This window comes from Bos indicus, chromosome 7 (assembly GCF_029378745.1).
Source record: "Bos indicus isolate NIAB-ARS_2022 breed Sahiwal x Tharparkar chromosome 7, NIAB-ARS_B.indTharparkar_mat_pri_1.0, whole genome shotgun sequence".
NCBI lineage: Eukaryota > Metazoa > Chordata > Mammalia > Artiodactyla > Bovidae > Bos > Bos indicus.
Window position 1 is genome coordinate 25,272,045 of NC_091766.1, and position 18,427 is coordinate 25,290,471.

Below are 18,427 nucleotides of genomic sequence, written 5' to 3' on the forward strand. Positions count from 1 at the left end.
CCTCTCGCACCCAAGCTCGCCAATCTCTCTTTCCAAGCCCCCTTTCCAAACCCTGACCTGCCTCTCCGGCTCGCCCCCCACTCCCTCTCCCCAATCTCAGTCCTCTCCCCTCCCTTCCCCCTTCCTTCCTCTTCCCCTCCCCCAGCCCCTGGCTCCCCTTGTTCCTCCCCACCCGGTCGCCCCCTTACTCTGTCTCCGCCCACTCTGCGCCAGCCCCTCGGTCAGGGCTGCGCCCCACGTGTGGACGGCGGCGCTCCAGCCCCCACTGACAGCCGCCGCCCGCCGGCCCGCCCAGCGCCCTGCCGGGCCTCAAAACCCCCGCGCCGCGCCCTCGCCCGCCGCATCTTCCCCGGCGTCCAGTCTCCCGCCCTCTCTCGCACCGGCGGCTCGCCCCGGCCCCGCGCACCTCCGCCCGGCTCTTTAGCCGCCGCCGGCGCGTCGCTGTCCCGGGGGACTCCGGGAGAGCCCCGAGAGGACCTTCCTCTTGTTTGTGGGGGCAACTTTTGTTTGCTTTCCGGCTTCTTTCTGGTGACTTTTGCAGCTTCCAAGATCTGTGCCCGGAGCGCACGGGAATCCGCAGAGTCGCTGCGTTCAGGCCTTTTTTTTTCCTTTTGAGGTCCGCTTTCTTTGTAACTTTACGCCGCGGCTGCTCGGGTTACTTTTGTAATTTCCCGCCCCCACCCGCTGGCGGTCCTGGAGTCGCTCGGGGCAGCGGCCCGGGGGATGCAACGTGGACCGCGCGGGGCTGCCGGCCGCTCTGCCGCCGCGCCTCGCCGCCCGCTGCGCTAGAACCCGCACCCCGCTGGCAGCCAGGGGGCCGGCGCTAGGTCCCGGGCTCCCGCTAGAGCAGGGAGCCCGAACACACGCGAGTCTCCGGGGCCGACGAAGGGCTTGTTAGACCTGACTTTTTTCGGGCCGCGCAGATTTTGTCTTTGAGCGCTCCCTCTCAGCGGACCAAGGTCCGCGCGCCCCTAGCGCGCGCGATGGGGAGACGGCGGCGGCTGTGTCCCCAGCCCTACTTCGTGTGGCTGGGCTGCGTGGCGCTTTGGGCGCAGTGCACGGCCGGCCAGCCCCAGCCCCCGCCGCCCAAGGCGCCCCGGCCCCAGCCGCCACCGCAACAGGTCCGGCCCGCAGCGGCGGGCTCTGAAGGCGCATTCGCGGTGCCCGAGTACCGGGAGGAGGGCGTCGCGGCCGCTAGCCGCGTCCGCAGGCGAGGACAACAGGACGTGCTCCGAGGGTAGGTGGACAGGCGACGCGGGGGCGGGTGGAGGGGAACCTCGGCTTGGCAGCTTTCCATCCCACTCCCTCCCAGAACCTAGTTCTGTGGCTACAGCCGGGGCCCCCTTCCACCAGTAGACCCCGAAGAGCCCAAGAAGCGCCTCCTCCTCTTCCTCCTGCTGGCAAAAAAAAAAAAAAAAAGCCCTCCCTCGGGGGTTTGTCGGCGGGTGAGTTGGAGGCCTCTGGGTGAGGATCGCTGAGCGCCTGCGGAGCCAGCTGTGCGGGAACAAGTCCCGAATGTCTGGCGGAAGGCGCGCCTGAGTCCGCCCCGCGCGGGGGCCGGTAGAGCCTGCCTGCTCCCCACCGTCGGGGGCGCAGCTCCGAGCCTTTTGTTTGAGGACGTGTGCGGGGCTTACTTACAACTCCATCTAATCATCAGGCCCAGCGCTCCACCTTCTGACACGCCATCCTTGACACGTCGGGGCCAAAGTAACAGTCGATCAAGGAGGGATGGATTTGGGGACGAAGGCAAGGATTTTTGAAACGGAGTGTTCCTTTGTTCTCTACATCCGGAGGCTAGAATGGTAGCAAATTATATGTTTCCCTTTCTTTTCGCTCTTTTTTAAAGAGCAGCAACAGAGGGTAGATGAAAGGCAGTGTTTAGACGTTTCTGATCCTTCCCCATTTCAGTGTCTAGCCCATTTACTTCCACGTCTGAGGCCCAAGCCCCAGGAGTTTGACGTGTAGTTTTGGTCGTCCTGAAAGCTTAGGAAAACCTCTAATGGATTACCACATCCCTCTCTTATGTGTGTGACTTCACTTGTCTCTCGCAGGCCCAACGTATGCGGATCCAGGTTCCACTCCTACTGCTGCCCCGGATGGAAGACGCTCCCTGGAGGAAACCAGTGCATTGTCCGTGAGTGCTAGGCTGGGATCGCAGCTTGGGGTTGCCCATTCGGCCCCATCCCAGGGCGGACCTTTTGCGTTCTGTGGTTTGGACACATAGTTGCGTTTCTAATCCGGTGGCCATAGTAATGATGAGGGGTGACCCTATTTGAATGGTGGGGAAGAAGCAGCCGGTTTGCATCAATTTAGACTTCACTTCTAGACTGTTGAAGGGCAATAATGATAAAGGTTTCAGAGATAACTTGAAAGTTTTATCTTTCTATGTCTATTAATACAAACTCAAGGGAGAGCACAGCAATTCCCCAGATAACCCCAAACCACTTTTTCCTGAAAGTTCTCAGATAAGACCACAAGGTGATTATGTAAACGATCTGCCTTTTGACTCAGCAGGAGGTTTAGACCTTCTGAAGATAAGGCTTTCTTAGGCCTTGGTACAAAACCACTTTATTATCTCTGGTTTCATCTCAGCAGCCACATAACATAGATAGGAAAGGAGCCTTCTCAGAGATTTGGCGTTGACCCAGGTTAACAGAAGTTTTAAAAGAGAGAACTCTTCCACATGGCTTGACTTTTAAGACATTTACATTTAGGATTTCCAGACCCCAGATCTCATAAAGTACAGTAGATTTCCAAAGTGTGAGCCTTAGAACTTCAGAAGTTTTGCGTGTCTGACCTTTGATGTTTTGATTATTTTATTCCGTTTCCAAAGTATGCAGCCAGTTCTCCACGTTTTAATTGGAGAAGTCATTAGTTAGCGACTTCGCTGTGGTGGACTATGGGATGTCTTATTTCACATGCCTGTGAAATTGTGAGTTAAAGTGTGACTGGCCTTTTCTTGTGTATTTATATAGCACAGCCACATTTGTCTTCTTGGGAGGAGAGTCAGGTATGGTAGACAGCACGTTTATTTAGAGCCAATCTTGACTTTAGATTGACCTTGATGTTTTCCAGGGAGAAGATAATGATGCCATATGAACAGAGAAAAAGGGCAAGCCACACTAACCAAGGGATAATAAGGATGTAGTGGCATCTCTGACTCTATAGTTATTGGTTTTGTGGTTCAGATAGACCCTTAATGTTATTTCTGTGCAGTTTTTTAAAAGGCATGACATCTTAAGTGTTGTGAATATTAGCTTCTTATTTTTTCTACCCTAAAAGTCTCACAATATCCAGTAATGAGGCAAAAATAGGAAGCAACAACTGTGTTCTTTAGGGTGATTCATAAATATATTAAATAAACCCTCTGATTATAAGCCTTTCCTTTTATTAAAAGGAATGGGAGGGTATTGGATTCTTTTCCCTCCAGCACAGAAGTCATATAATGGGAGGCATTTGTGGAGGGTGCATTTACTTTTTCAAATCAGTAGGGCGTTACCATGCCTGCTTTAAACTTATGTGGCTCCTAGAATCCTGAAACAGCTCACGTCACTCACCACACACCTGCCACACTAGTGGGAGTGACTCAGGCACTGCGGAAAGTCTGACTCACTGAATGTAATGAATGTGGCTGCCATTATTGAGTTGGAGAGCAGCCGAGGAGAAAGGATTGGTTTATGGTACGTGTTGAAAATCTGTAAAGTCAGATTTTATTGGATCAGTGTGGAATGGGAATTCCAGAGAACAGAGCCTTCTAGAATATTTGCAGTAGGAAAAAAAATATGTATGTGTATATATATATGTATATATATATATATATAGTGTCAGCTTTAAATACTTGAGTGTCAGCTTTAAATACTTTTGGTCTTTGAGTAACATTGTGCCCTCTAACTATATAGAAGATCGGCTTTGGAAATCTCAAAGTAACAGTGAATATTGTAGCCCTCATTTCTACAACTTAGGGTATTTGGATGCTTATGAAATACATTGGAATGTACAAGTACCATAACTCTATAAAAACATAACTTTGAAATGATGTTTTTATCTCCAAGAAACATTTATAGCACTTGTGTCAAGAGATACCTACAAAAATATTTATTAGCACATGTAAATGGTAATTCAAATACCCAAGACTAAAACAGTGTGCAAAAGAGAGGGAGAATGTAATGCACTTATATTCTCTTGGGTGGGTCTCATCTAAATTTTAGCATAATATTTTGCATTGAATTCAGTAGTTCAGTTATTTTGATATTGACAACTAAAGTATAGGGAGATAATAACTGAAAGTATATAGAGATAATAACTGAATTGAAAACAAAGTCAAAATTAGGAATTTTCACTCCATGAAATTCTGCCATCTGCAGCACTATGAATGGGCCTACAGAATACTATGCTTTATGAAATGTCTGACATAAAAAGACAAATACTTTATGATGTCACTTCTATGTGGAATAGAAAAAATAATACAAATAAATGTATGTGCAAAATAAAAACAGACTCACAGATATGGAAAACATGGTTGGCTTCCCTGGTAACTCAGTGGTAAAAAAAAATCTGCCTGCAGTGCAGGAGATGCAGGTTCGATCCCTGGATAGGGAAGATCCCCTGAAGTAGGAAATGGCAACCCACTCCAGTATTCTTGCCTGTAAAATCCCATGAACAGCAGAGCCTGGCGGGCTACAGTCCATAGGGTCGCAAAGAGTTGGGCACTGATGCACGCACATATAGCACAGTGGTTACAAAGGGGAGATGAGGGGAAGGGGCAAATTAAGTGTATGGGATTAGCACATACGAACTATTATGTGTGAAATAAAAAACAAGGATATATTATACAGCAAAGGAAATTGTAGTCATTCTCTTGTAATAACATAATGGATAGTGGAGTACAATCTACAAAAATACTGAACCACCGTGCTATACGCCTGAAACTAGTATAATATTGGTAATCAATTAGATTTCAGTTGAAAAAAAGAATTTTCATCCCATGACTTTCTTATGATAACAAATTATTTATTATATTTATTGACTTTCCACCATTTAGCAGAAGAAAAGCTCCGAGGGGACTTACAAAAAGAGAATAAGTAAAACACAAATAGAAAAGGAGGACCAAAGACATTTTTTCTTTATAGAAAAATATTAAAATGATCAACTCCTAGAATTGTAATCTGGTTGGCCTTGACCAGGCTTCATGAGAAGATATTAAAATAAAAATATATTTCTCAAACTACTGGAAACCTAATGCATTTTGAGTTGAGTCTGTGTTTTGTTGTTATTGTTCTTAATTATGGCCTGTGAAAATCACTGAAGTACTTCCAAACTTCCAAATATTTGTTTCCAAAACGATGAAATGGACTTACTTTCCATTTGTTTTTTCTAAAAACCCTTGTTAGGACATGAAGCAATGGAAAAGTTTGCTTATTAATTTTTCGTTGTTGTTGTTGTGAAATTATGCTATGAAGAGCATGTTGATCAGTGGAAAAATATTGGGAAGGGGTTGGCCCAGAACCATACCGTTTGAGACCTGAAGAGACATCAGAACATTCCAGTATAATCCCTGTGTTTTATTTTACCAATGAGAGCACTAAACCCAGAGAAGCTGTGGGTTTTCTCCAAGCTTGCAGTGGGTCAGTGGCAGAGCGGGAGCTCAACCTCAGACCTGTTGCGTAGTACCATTCGTTTACTATCTACTTTTGACTTGAGTCTTCTCCCAGCATTACTGAAATCCCAACACCAGGGTCCTCTCTACATCCCTCTCTGGTATTTCTGGGCCTCATTTTTTCCCCCCAATTGTGGTAGGGACAAATACTCAGATGAGATATACTATAGTTTGATATGAGTGTGAAGAGAAAGAGCCTAAGCATTCTGCTTTTCACGGGTTCACAGATGTATAGGGTAGACCTGCAGCCATGATAGGGATGTGTCTGAAGATGACCGGTCTCCAGTCCATCAGACCTTCTTTGGGTTTAGGACCCGGGAAGGGGCACTTGGTATATAACCTAAGCCTAAACTAAATATCTTTTGAGCAAACTCTGAGAGATAGTGAAGGATAGACTTGGTATATAACCTAAGCCTAAACCAAATGTCTTTTGAGCAAACTCTGAGAGACAGTGAAGGATAGGGAAGACTGGCATGCTGTAGTCCGTGGCATCACAAAGAGTCAGACACGACTTAGCAACTGAACAACAACAAAACTAAATGTCTCCTTGCTGAGAATGAGGGGGCTTTGAGATAAAACAGTATTTTACTAAACTTTTGTCATTGGAAAGTTATTGGTGATCAGAAAGTCCAGTATACTTTAAGAATAGTCAACTCCATAGCAGGAGCCATGTTCATGCCTAAAATCGTTTTTTATTTTTACACTGTGATCTATGATATCCTCATTGTACTAATGGAGATGCAGGCCGTATTATGTGGGTGTCAAAGGCAATTTGGAGAAGCAAAACAATTACCGAGTTAGTTTACTTCTATAAAACACACCCTTTACATTATGTGTTGAGGGGGTCTCATATCTCTTGGAAGATTGTGAGACTCCTCGCTAGCAGAAGATAGGAACACACATTTACATACATATGCACAGCTAGTTTCAGGACATTCCCATGCTCTCCTCTTCCTGTCTTCATCCAGCCACTCATGGAGCATTAATGGAGCATTAAAACACTTGCCTAATGCTTTGCCGAGAGAGAATTCAGTTGTGGGTATAGAGATAAATCAGCTCCTAAATGAAACTGACTCTGTATGGGAGAGACTTCGCATCTGAAGGCTACTGATTTTGAGGATCTGTGGTATGTGCTGTGTCAGTGAGCCTAACATTCTTTGCTGTGATGACCCTCATACCTTCGAGGTCACAGCCGCAGGAGGCTTTGACTCTCCCTTCATCAAAATGTCTCAGCAGCTTTTCTGAGCAGCAGGAATAGGCTAGGTGGTGGAGGTAATACAGGAGAAGAACGGCTGGAGGAAGGAGAAAGAGAATTATTAAGGGGAACAAAGATTGATGATGGGGCAGGTCAGATACCAGCCGGGAAGGAATGTGTATGGAACCCCTGGGGCTTGGCCAAGTCGTTAGACCGTGGAGTCTCCAGCTCAGCCAATTTCACTTTCTCTGTCTCCTGTGAAGGTCCTTTACATAGTGGGCTGTGTTTTCTGAGGGTACACAGGACCTCTGGGTTTCCTTAACTCTCCTCGCTTCCTAGGATCAAGACTGTCTTCTCATGGTGAATTCTGAATATAAGCCCTCTGCCTTGAATGGAAAAGATGACCCATACTGATAAAGAGTTGAACAATTAAGATTATGGAAATTAAAATAGCTTCATTTATGTGCACTTTATCATAAGAATACTTAAGAGACTCATTCACTTGTCTACAATGGTTACTTTTGTTGCATATCTGCAATTAGGCATTATATATATCACGCATTTTTATATCTTAGTTTTTCAGCTTTATTGTTTTTAACTATAGCTTCCTTGGTTCTGTAGTCAGTGGTTTATTACCTTATTGTTCACACGCTTCCCTGTTGTGCTTTCCACAGCAATTTGTAGAAATAGTTGCGGAGATGGATTTTGTTCCCGTCCTAACATGTGTACTTGTTCCAGCGGCCAAATATCACCAACCTGTGGATCAAAATCAAGTACGTTTTTCATATGTGACTTTATTAACTGCATTATCTGTACGTTATCTATTGAATAAATGGTAAATGTCCTTTTCAATGAGGCTGTGGACCCATGATTATTTTCTGTGCTAACTAGGTCAGTACTAATCTTTGGAGTAAAAATCTTTGGTGGCTTAGCTGTTACCACCAACAACTAGGGGCTATTGGAGTGGTGATGAAGAAAAACAATTTCGTACCGGTCCAGAAGATATGCGTTTACTGAGTAAAAGAGCCTGGATTTAGTGAGAAGTAATTCTTTGTAATAGCTGGAATGTACTGTGTTTTTACCAGTACTTATTATAGGTACTAAGTGTTTGACTATATCATTGTATTTAATTAAGCCTCACATGAATACAATGAGATACTATTATTACCCTATTGTCAGAGAAGGAGATTGAGGCACACATAGTTTAACTCACCCAAAGTAAGACAGATTTGAATCCAGGGATTCTGATGCCCAAGTCTGTAGACTCAAATCCTCAGCTTTATTTATTGCCTTTGCTTAACTCCTGTGTCTCATAAACTATTTCATGGGTTAACTAAAGGGGAAGGAGAAGAGCACTGAGATGATAACAGATACTCATTGTGTACTGAGCAGGTGTTCTACATACATTAACTTATTTTGCTTTACACAGACAACTGCTCTGTAAGATCTCTGTAACAGTGGACTAAAATCTTGCTTTACATGACCTAAGGAGGAATTGTTGGGTCTTTAAGGTCCAAGATTAATCTTTTAGGACAGTATTTAAGGTAATGTTTTATAGCCAAGTAGAAGCAGTTATTATTTATGTAATTGCTCAGTAATTAATACATCTTTATCTGCCTCAAATTAATATGAAGTTGTTACATTTTTAACAGTTCTTTCTATAAATTTTTCCTAAGTAATAGATAATCTGTCTGATTGAGGAATATAAGATTGAAGATTCATACAACAGATGTCATTGTCTCATGATGAAACTTCTGATTAACACTCTAGTTTCATTTTCTTTTAAAATATCATGTAATTGTCTAAACCTTTCAAAACCCAGAATTATGGGTTTTGAAGGGGATTATGTAGAATTCCTCAAGACTTTCTTGACCACCCTGAATACCATTTCCTCCACTACTTTCCTGTCCTTCCCTCTGACTGCCTAGAAGATACCATTCCCCATATCTTCATTATTCTCTTCTCTTAGTTTTCTCAAATACACCCTCAGCAAAACGCCCAATCCTGGAGAAACGTTTTTACAATTCAGTTTTTTAATTCCTCCAGAGGGACAGCTGAAGAATCATTGGTTGACCTTCAGTTTGCGGTATACAATTTAATAGGAGAATCCCTGAGTCATTTGGCATTGAGTAATACTGACTGCTTTTCCATCAGAAACTTTTTTCTCCTCTCTAGTCCTTATGGTGCTCCAACTTCGCAAAGCATTTAGCACCATTAATCACTATCTTCTTGAAATGCTCTCTTTTCTTGATCATTCTTAGTGTCCTTTCTGTATCCCCTTTATTAGCTTTATATTCACAGTTAAGTATTCCCAAAAGTATTCCCAAAAGTTCTGTCCTTCCTAGGTGAACTCATTTACATATATGTCTTCGACTAGTACTAACATGGGCCTTCCCAGTGGTTCAGTGGTAATCCACCTGCCCATGCAGGAGATGCAAGAGACAGGTTCGCTTCTTGGGTGAGGAAGATACCTGGAGAAGGAAATGGCAGCCCACTCCATTATTCTTGCCTGGAGAATCCTCATGGACAGAGGAGCCTGGCAGGTCCTCTGTCCACGGGGTCACAAAGAGTCGTACACGACTGAGTGACTGGGCAAGCACTAACCAGTATGTTGCTAACTCATAACGATTATCTCTAGAGTAGATGCGTCCACTGGGCTTCATATTCACGTGTCCCATTTCCTACTGGACATCTCCACTTGAATGAGTAGTAGGCATCCAAAACTGTGGCCTGAGACTCTTCATCCGTGGCTGACAACAGTCTGTTTCTTCCACAGTTGCCATGGTCCCAGCAAATAGCACTGAACTCAATGCCTTGCTATCATGATGGGCTTGGTATTCACTGTCATGGAGCTTACATTCCTGTAGAGAGACGGACAAAACACAAGTGAAGAAACCCCACAGTGTCATTAGAGATTGTGGTTAGTTCTTGGAAGGAAACTTGGCTGTGAAGAACAGCCTGGAACCAAGGAAGAATATAGACACAAGAGATAGACAAGATCGTGCTGATGTGACATGACATTGAAGCTGAGTTCAGAAGGACTAGGATGAACCAGGGAGGGATCCTCACAGGGAGAGGAAGGAGCATATCAAAACATCTTTCCTCCACTTGAGAAACCAAAAGTTTCATGTGATGACAAAGAGGCAGGTTGGGAAAAGAAGATCTTAGAGAAGCAGGCAAATCCAGATAGATAATACATGGCCACCTCAGTCATGGAAGGATTTGCGTTCTATCCCAAATGTGACATTAAAAGGGTTTAAATAAGACAGGGAAGCAGTGCTATTTGTATTATTACAAGATGACTGTAGTTGCTTTGCTGAGAAGGAATTTGAAAAGGGCAAGAGTAGAAGCTAGGGAACTCATCAGGAGGCGACTGGAACAATCCAAGTAAGAGATGAGGGTAGCTGAACCACACAATATCAGTGGTGACAGAAAGGAGAAGGATTTGACATATATTTTCCAGTGGAACCTACAGACCTTGTTAAAAGACTTGATTTGAGAGAAAGAGAAGCAACTGCTTAAGCACTGGATGGATGGCAGTGCCCAGCACTCAGCCACGGCATTCTGAATGGATACTTGAGTGCCTCCTGCATCCTAGAACTTACACTTCCAGTCACCTTAGATTTCCTTCCTTTAACATTAAAAGTGTAACAGATTTTAAATACATACTAAATAACATGTTGTCACAGATATGCTCATCTGTGTACTTACAAATAAATAAATGCATGCTTGGGTCATAACATTTACTTCTGTAGAGTACACTTGTCATTAATTGGGCATTTATTATAGTTTTATAACTCTCACAGATACTATAGTTTTGGTGATTGATAATTTTATGTGTTTTGTTCTTTGCAGTTCAGCAGTGCAGTGTTAGGTGCATGAATGGTGGGACCTGTGCGGATGACCATTGCCAGTGCCAGAAGGGATATATTGGAACTTACTGTGGACAACGTAAGCAACATTAGAATAAACTCAATTTATTTGAATAATTTGATTGAGTGGGTATTTCATACCGAGTCATAATTAAGGTCTTGTAAAGTGTGTGATCCTTTAAAAAATAGTTTTATGTAGAAAAGACATACCTTATAGCTAAATAGATAATTTTTTCCAGCTCCTAAAAAATTTTTGTTTTAGAGTATTGATGTTATTGAGTACCACTAGGGCTTTATCAAATTTGACATATATTACAATTAAATATTTAGCTGATTTTCATTTATCTAGTTCCATAAAACATGGATGCCTTTCTGAAAAAATGGTAGTGTTTGCTGTGATCTCTCTTTGTCTCTTTAGGATATCCCAAATTTAACCCTGGAGAGCCAAGCTTATAAATTGTCCTTTGCTCAATTATATTTTATTACTCAAATCTATTGTAATACTACAGTAAAGGGCTATGAAATGATTTTTTGATGAATAGGGGAGTTCAGAGACAAAGGTGTCAGTCAGGCCTTATAAACCAAGGAAAGAAATTTGGACAATACTCTAAATATTATGTGATGCTATTGGTACAGTTTAAGCAGTAGAGTGAGACGACCTGATTAACATTTAAAAAGAACCACTTTGGCTGCTGTATTGAAACTGGATTGTAGAAAGGGAAAGAAAAAAAATAAAAAGGGCCAGTTAGAAGGCTAGACCAGTGATTCTGGTAGATGCTGCTGCTGCTGCTGCTAAGTCACTTCAGTCGTGTCTGACTCTGTGCGACCCCATAGACGGCAGCCCACCAGGCTCCGCCGTCCCTGGGATTCTCCAGACAAGAACACTGGAGTGGGTTGCCATTTCCTTCTCCAATGCATGAAAGTGAAAAGTGAAAGTGATGTCACTCATTCATGTCCTACTCTTATTGACCCCATGGACTGCAGCCCACCAGGCTTCTCTGTCCATGGGATTCTCCAGGCAAGAACACTGGAGTGGGGTGCAATTTCCTTCTCCATCTAGTATATGACGCTGTAGTAACTCAGGATGTGATTTTTGCTTAGACTGAGCTTTCACTGAAGGTGGAATATATGGAAGGAGGTGTGTACTGATGGAATGGGTGTGATGCATGAGACTAAAAGGAAAACCAGAGATCCATAATGACGACTGGAAGACTTGAGTTGAGCTCTGGGCTGAATGGTGATGCCATTTTCTGATACCCAAAAGACTGAGTGGGGATTAGGTGGGATGGGGGTCGGGTGGGGCTCAGAGCGTGGGATGTCAAGAGTTTTTGTTTTGGATTTGATGAAGAAGTCTGTTAGACTTCTAAGTGAAAAGATCTATGAGCTCAGCCCTTAGGAGAGAGGTCAGAGATAGACATATGAGTTTGGGAGCATATAGATTGAATTTTGATACGGCTAACATTTTCATTGTGGGCCTGGACAAAGAACACTAGGAAGTTGGTGCAGGTAGAGAAGAGAAGTGGGCTGAAGCTGGAACCCTGATTGTTGCCCAGCATTTTGAGGTGGAGACGAGGAAGGAGAAACCAGCAAAGAGTGAGAAAGAGTAGGTAGTGAGACAGGAGGAAAACTGGGAGAGCATGATACCCTGGAAGACAAAGGAAAAAGGTAGCACCAGGAGTAGAGATTTATATTGTCTTGTGTGGAAACAACAGACTTTTCTTTCTTTTTTAAACATTTTGACCCAGATTCTGGGAAAGATTGAGAGTAGGAGGAGAAAGGAGCAATAGGAATGGATGGTTGGATGGCATCACTGACTCAGTGGACATTAATTTGAGCAAACTCCAGGAGATGGTGAAGGATAGGGGAGCCTGGTGTGCCACAGTTTATGGGGTCGCAGAGAGTTGAACATGACTGAAAGACTGAACCACAAATCTGGTTTAGCATCTTTTTTATATCCGATATGTTTGTGTAGTAGGAAGTACTGATAATTTCAGATTTGACTTAGGCCACACTGTCTGCACCTATGTTGAGTGGTACAGGAGTCTGTCTGATAAAAACAGACACTTGTCATATTTCTGAGCACAGAGTAGGTGCTCAGCAAATATTTACTGAATAGAAATACTCAAACTTCAGCAGTCATGATCAGGGTTCTATTACCGAGCGCAGAGTGGGTACTCATTAAATATTCATTGAATAAAAATATTCAAGTTTCAGCAGTCATGATCAGGGTTCTGTTTCACAGTCTGACCATCTTGAAATAGGGCTTGCTTCTCCCTTTTCCTCAGATCATGGTAGGCAGTTCATACTTCTTTCCATAGTCTTTTTTTTCTCCCCTGCCTTTTGCTTTGTCCCACACTAGGTGTAAGTACTTTTCTCTCTTCCTGTGTGGTCAGCATTCTTTCCATGGTGGAAATTTAGGCTTATACAAGTTTATTTTCAACTCCAGTTGAGAGGTACATTTGTTTCTGTCTTGTTTTGTTACCAAAACATTACTTTATAAAGTAACTTTCATCATAATTCATTCAAAAGAAGGAAATTGCTTCTTTTATCCCCTTTTGGTCCACTTTTATCTGTATTGTCTGCTTCTCTTCTTTGGCTGTTGCTCTTCAGTGTAAACTTTGGTTGCTATAGAGCCCGTCATGTTTTCCATACAGATCCTTTTCAGTATAAAAAGGAAGGGGAATTAAGATTGTAGAACACCTTAATGCATAGCCACTGTGCATTTTGGTTTTTTACACCATTTTATTTTATCTTCAAACTATTAGCTCTACTTTACAGGCAGGGAAGCTGAGAATTGAAAGATGATGTGATTGAGATGTGGTAAACACAGCAGAACTCCTTTATCTGTTCATTCACTGTGTTGTTCCACCTCCCAAAAAAAGTGGGAAGAAGGCTGCAAGATTTTGACACATTGCAGGAGATTTTGAGAATCTGCAGTATATCAAGTACTATTGCAAATGAAGGAATACAAAGACACCCTCCCTGCAGTCACTCTGCTGGAAGCACGCTCTCTCATGTGAGAGCAGGAATAGAAGCAGTGGCTGTATTGGCTTGTCTGCTTGTTCAGAGAAGCTCTTGGTATTTTCTTCAATTACTGAAGATGCCAAGGACCTTTTGTTTAAAGGTTATACCTGCTGATATTTGCTGTGTTAAAAATTAAAATTGAGAAATTTAAAAAAATTATTTCAAGTAACAAAAAGCCGTGTTACCTGTTAACATAATTTTTATGAATAATAACTATGTTTTCCACACCAATAGAAAAAATTCGTGAGAAGAGAGGCATTGTTAGTCTGACCTGTGTAGGTGAGCCTGGTATTTACCTGTACTGAGCGAGCTCTCTGAGGACATGCTCCAGGCTTATCCAGCCCTCTTCTCCACCTGGAGAAGCATTTGGAAGCTCTGTCTTGGAAAACCCTGAGAGAAGCCCTCCTTTGCCTCCCCAGGGATAGATCCTGACGGTCAGTCATGGATGTGTTTTCCCATTCATGTCTTAAGGGCTAGCATTTGTTTAACGAGGGAGCATGTCTGGGACAGTGACATTTATTTACATCTCTTACACCTTGATAGTATTTAAAGAAAATTCCTTTCCTTTTGATTAATTACATTAGGTAAGTGTTACTTATTTGCAGTATATCTTTAGAAATCAAAATATTCAAATACTTACAGTTGTTTCTGTGAACTTGTACCCTGTGGAGAGTTTTCTCCCTCTCTCTGTTCTCTAGTCTGCAATCTTCTTTCATATTTTAATCACCTTTTACCTATGAAAATAGATTGTAGCGTTCATAGAACTGAAATAGAGGATTAAATCATTGTATTCTAACTGTGTGATCAGAGTCAGCCAATTCTTGTGATTCTGATTTATAGGAAAAAAAAAAAAAAACTTACCGAATGATTGCATAACAAGGTGATTTATGTGAATTGTGGAGGTTTTAGTCTCAATATACAATGAAATATATGGATTTAAATGCATGATGCGACATGTTTTGGAGGTACGATCCTCTTGACTACATATCTACACTCCTACATTATACTTGGACTTTTACTGTATAATGAGCTGCTTGCTGTGTTTGTGTGCAGCTGTCTGTGAAAATGGATGTCAGAATGGTGGACGTTGCATCGGACCTAACCGCTGTGCCTGTGTTTATGGATTCACTGGCCCGCAGTGTGAAAGAGGTAAGAAGAGAAAAAAGAACCTCCCTTTGGAGCAGTCTGCTGCTGCTGCTGCTAAGTCGCATCAGTTGTGTCTATCTTATTGTAAATATGTGTAATATTTTTATTACCCAATGAAAATTCTTCTAATGAAACAATATTTTCATTCTTTGATTATGTTGTAACTTGCATAGTCAGATTTTGTGATGTAGCTAATAGCAGCTGAAGTAGCTCAGTTTTTTCCACCAGAGCAACCTCAGTTTAGAAGGCCAACTCTGGTGCTATGGCTGTGGGGTAATTCTGAGTGAGTGACTGGATGGCAAATTCTACTAATTTGGAGTTAATTCAAATTAGGAGTCACTGTTGGGAGCACTGCCTCTGTTAAAAAAAGATGTAAAGATGTAATATGTTCTTGGTTGCAAGACCAGCGAAAACCTGAAGTAAATGAACCTAACCAACAAGGAAATGTATTACTTTGCATAACAAAGTGTGCGGAGTCAGTGGGCTTCAGGTAGGACGTGATCAAGGCTTTCATTCAGTTGTTCTACTTCTCCTGGCCCTGCTTTCCTTTGTGTGTTGGTTTTGCCCCACCCACCAGTTCTGTATGGTTGTAAAATGACTGTCAGCTGTAACTAATGCAACGTGCTTTCTTGTTCACATCTAGAGAGAGAAAACCTCTCCTCTAACTATGGGCCAGTAATAGCCTTCAGAGTTATTTCATAATGCGGATCAGCTTAATCTTGAGTTTTTGAACCAATCCCTGATAAGAGGAATGGTATTAATATGTTCCATGTAAACTTATCAGGACATATGTTTGGAGCAGGAGATGATGAAAGCTTCCCAGAGTCACCTGAAAGGGGGAGTTTAGTCTCAACCCAGTGGAAGTTGTGGTGGGCAGGAGAAAAGGGGTAGAGGAATGGGCGCTGGGTGGGTTTCCATCTTTGTCTACCTTATTTGTGTACACTGTTGGTCAAGCCCATTTGAAACCAGTTTATCATAATTTAAATAGCAGCAAAGCTTGTGACCTGTAGAGCACTGAAAATCCCCAGTGTTGATGCAATAAGTGAACTATTAGTAATGTTCATGTATTGCAAAAGGGCATATCAAAGAAGATGAATTTTATAAAATGTGATAAACAACTATTTACCACTGAACCATAAAAGTAAAATAAGCTTAAACTAAAATCAGCATTACATAATCTTTCATAATTACATATATGTTCAATTTACTTTTCCAGGATTTGTCATAGCATCTAAAGTTGTATAGTGCTTTCTCTGTTGTGAAACTTTGAGTATATGAAGTTATGTCATTGAAATGTTACAGATAAATAGTGGTGATGGTTTATGTATGTACAGAGGCTTTGAATTGCAAAGAAACCTTATGTTTTTCAAATTATATCCATTACACTGACAAAACTTAATCCCGGCATTCAGGTTAAAGCTCAAGAAGCAGCTGAGAAATTAGAATTATATGGTAAAGTTTGAAATGTAAGATGTATGCAGCCTTTTAACATACACTTGTATGTATATGTACATTAAGATATTTATATTATTTCTGGGGTAATTGAGATTTCTTGGGACCGAAGTACATTCCACAGATGACAGAGTTTATAGTTATACTTAGGAGAAATTTAAATGTCTTCACCAGATGCTTTTATTTGGGGAAGAAAAATTAATTATGAAATGTTAGCATAAAGTGATAAGTTGTTGAGAATGGAATAAAACAAATTTCTGAGATGATGTTTATTTAAACACCATAGAATGGAAAAATAGTAAAATTTAAAATTTAAAACATAGTTATAATTGGTGGAGATCATGTTCGTTTTTCTGGAGATCATGTAAACTTTTCAGTACTTTCATCCTAAAGCAGATTTCAAATTCAATTCCTAATTGACAAAGGAATTGGGTCGTTTTTTTGACAAAGAGGCTTCCAGGCATTACATCATTATTCTGTCTGCAACAGTTATTCATTCATTGGGTTTGTTTGTCCTTACTAAATTTATGGAAACTTAATAAAGACATTAAAATATATTTTACATGTACAGTAGCGTGTTTTCGGAAGAACTCCAAAATTAAGTAACGAACTGGCCTGAAATATTTCTTTTTTAACGTGGGTTTGCTTCTTAAAAATCTTTTTACGTATTCACCTTCAGATGAAAATTCTAAAACTTCATTTCTTCCAGAGAAGGAATTAGCAATTTCCAACCTGAGATTGCAACTGTGAACTTTAATGTTCTTAAAATATATTTTTAATTGAATATTTAATGTGTGATAGCTAATTCCACTGAGAGTGGAGTTCATAGTTTTTCTCAAGAAACACTGAATAGCTACAAAAAGAAGAACTTAGCTATGTTGAGGTTAGTGAATAGCCCTGTGTGCCCAGTTCGCATTTAAGATTCATATTGTCTTTTTCAATTTGCGTGCGTGTGAAGTTGCTTCAGTCGTGTCCGACTCTTTGTGACCCTATGGACTGCAGCCTGCCAGGCTCCTCTGTCCATGAGATTCTCCAGGCAAGAATACTGGAGTGGGTCGCCATGCCCTTCTTCAGGGGATCTTCCCAGCCCAGGGATCAAATCAGCGTCTCTAATGTCTCCTGCATTGGTAGGTGGGTTCTTTACCACTAGCGCCACCTGGGAAGCCCTATTTTTCAATTACTAAATTTAAAAACATATGTTCTTTGTTCTCCTAAAAAAAAGACTTTTTGTAAAATTAGAGATACTTGTCTTCTTAGTGCAGAACACATAATTTCCCTTTAAATTGGTCTCTTGGGATCCAGTAGTATGATAAACCTGACAATTTTTCCAGTTATCTGGGCTTCTGGCAGACTGGTTTCCTGCCTGGAGATAGAGACTGGGTGGTGTTAATGACTGGCATGATTGTAGTGTTTAACCTGAATCTTGGTGCTGTGTAAGCTGAACCTCTTTGGAGTTTTCTCCTCACTCTTGCTGATACGTACAATGACCTTTTATACTTAGCATTAAAGAAAGAGTTCTTGTGGTCTCAAGCTGATTATAAAATGCAGATTATAAAATGGCTTAGCTGTGTCCAAGGCACATGAAGATACTTAATTCTTTTTGCTTCTCTCTTCAAACAGATGGCATTTGAAAAAAGATAAATATTGTACTTAATGTACACCTGAGAACATGTAGAAATTGAATCATTATTATATATCAAGACTCAGTGTTTTTTCTCTTAATGCTTAAAATGTATTTTATTATTTGTTGGTAGAAACTTGGAGGGGGCAGGCAGGCAAGAAACAAATATACCTGAATGATTTCTAGACTAGAAACAGTGATTACTTGATAATAAATGTGGCCTGCTCAAGGTCCCTGTTTCAGCTTCTTTACCTTGAATGATTGTTGAAATCATGTTTTGTAATTGAATTTTCCTTGAAGTTTATATAAGGACCATCTGTTAGAAATATATCAGAGACCCTTTCAAATTATGGGTCTCTGATATATTATAAATTACTGCTACAAATTGTTTTTTTAGCATGTAAATATGAACTCCTTTTGAAAAGTGTGTAAATTTGGTAACATTTCAAATATCCTTATGC

The 18,427-nt window shown here is 41.5% G+C and overlaps 1 protein-coding gene across 1 annotated transcript in view; it reads left to right on the top strand.

Annotated features, from left to right (window-relative positions):
• The first annotated feature begins 334 nt into the window (after window positions 1-334).
• Window positions 335-18,427, top strand: part of FBN2 (fibrillin 2) — a 222,618-nt gene continuing 204,525 nt past the window's right edge. Inside the window, exons 1-5 of the mRNA XM_070793212.1 lie at window positions 335-1,237; window positions 2,052-2,134; window positions 7,526-7,624; window positions 10,707-10,802; window positions 14,801-14,896. Coding sequence (XP_070649313.1) covers window positions 984-1,237; window positions 2,052-2,134; window positions 7,526-7,624; window positions 10,707-10,802; window positions 14,801-14,896 — 628 coding nt within the window. The 5' untranslated portion in view covers window positions 335-983. The remainder of the gene's footprint in view (window positions 1,238-2,051; window positions 2,135-7,525; window positions 7,625-10,706; window positions 10,803-14,800; window positions 14,897-18,427) is intronic.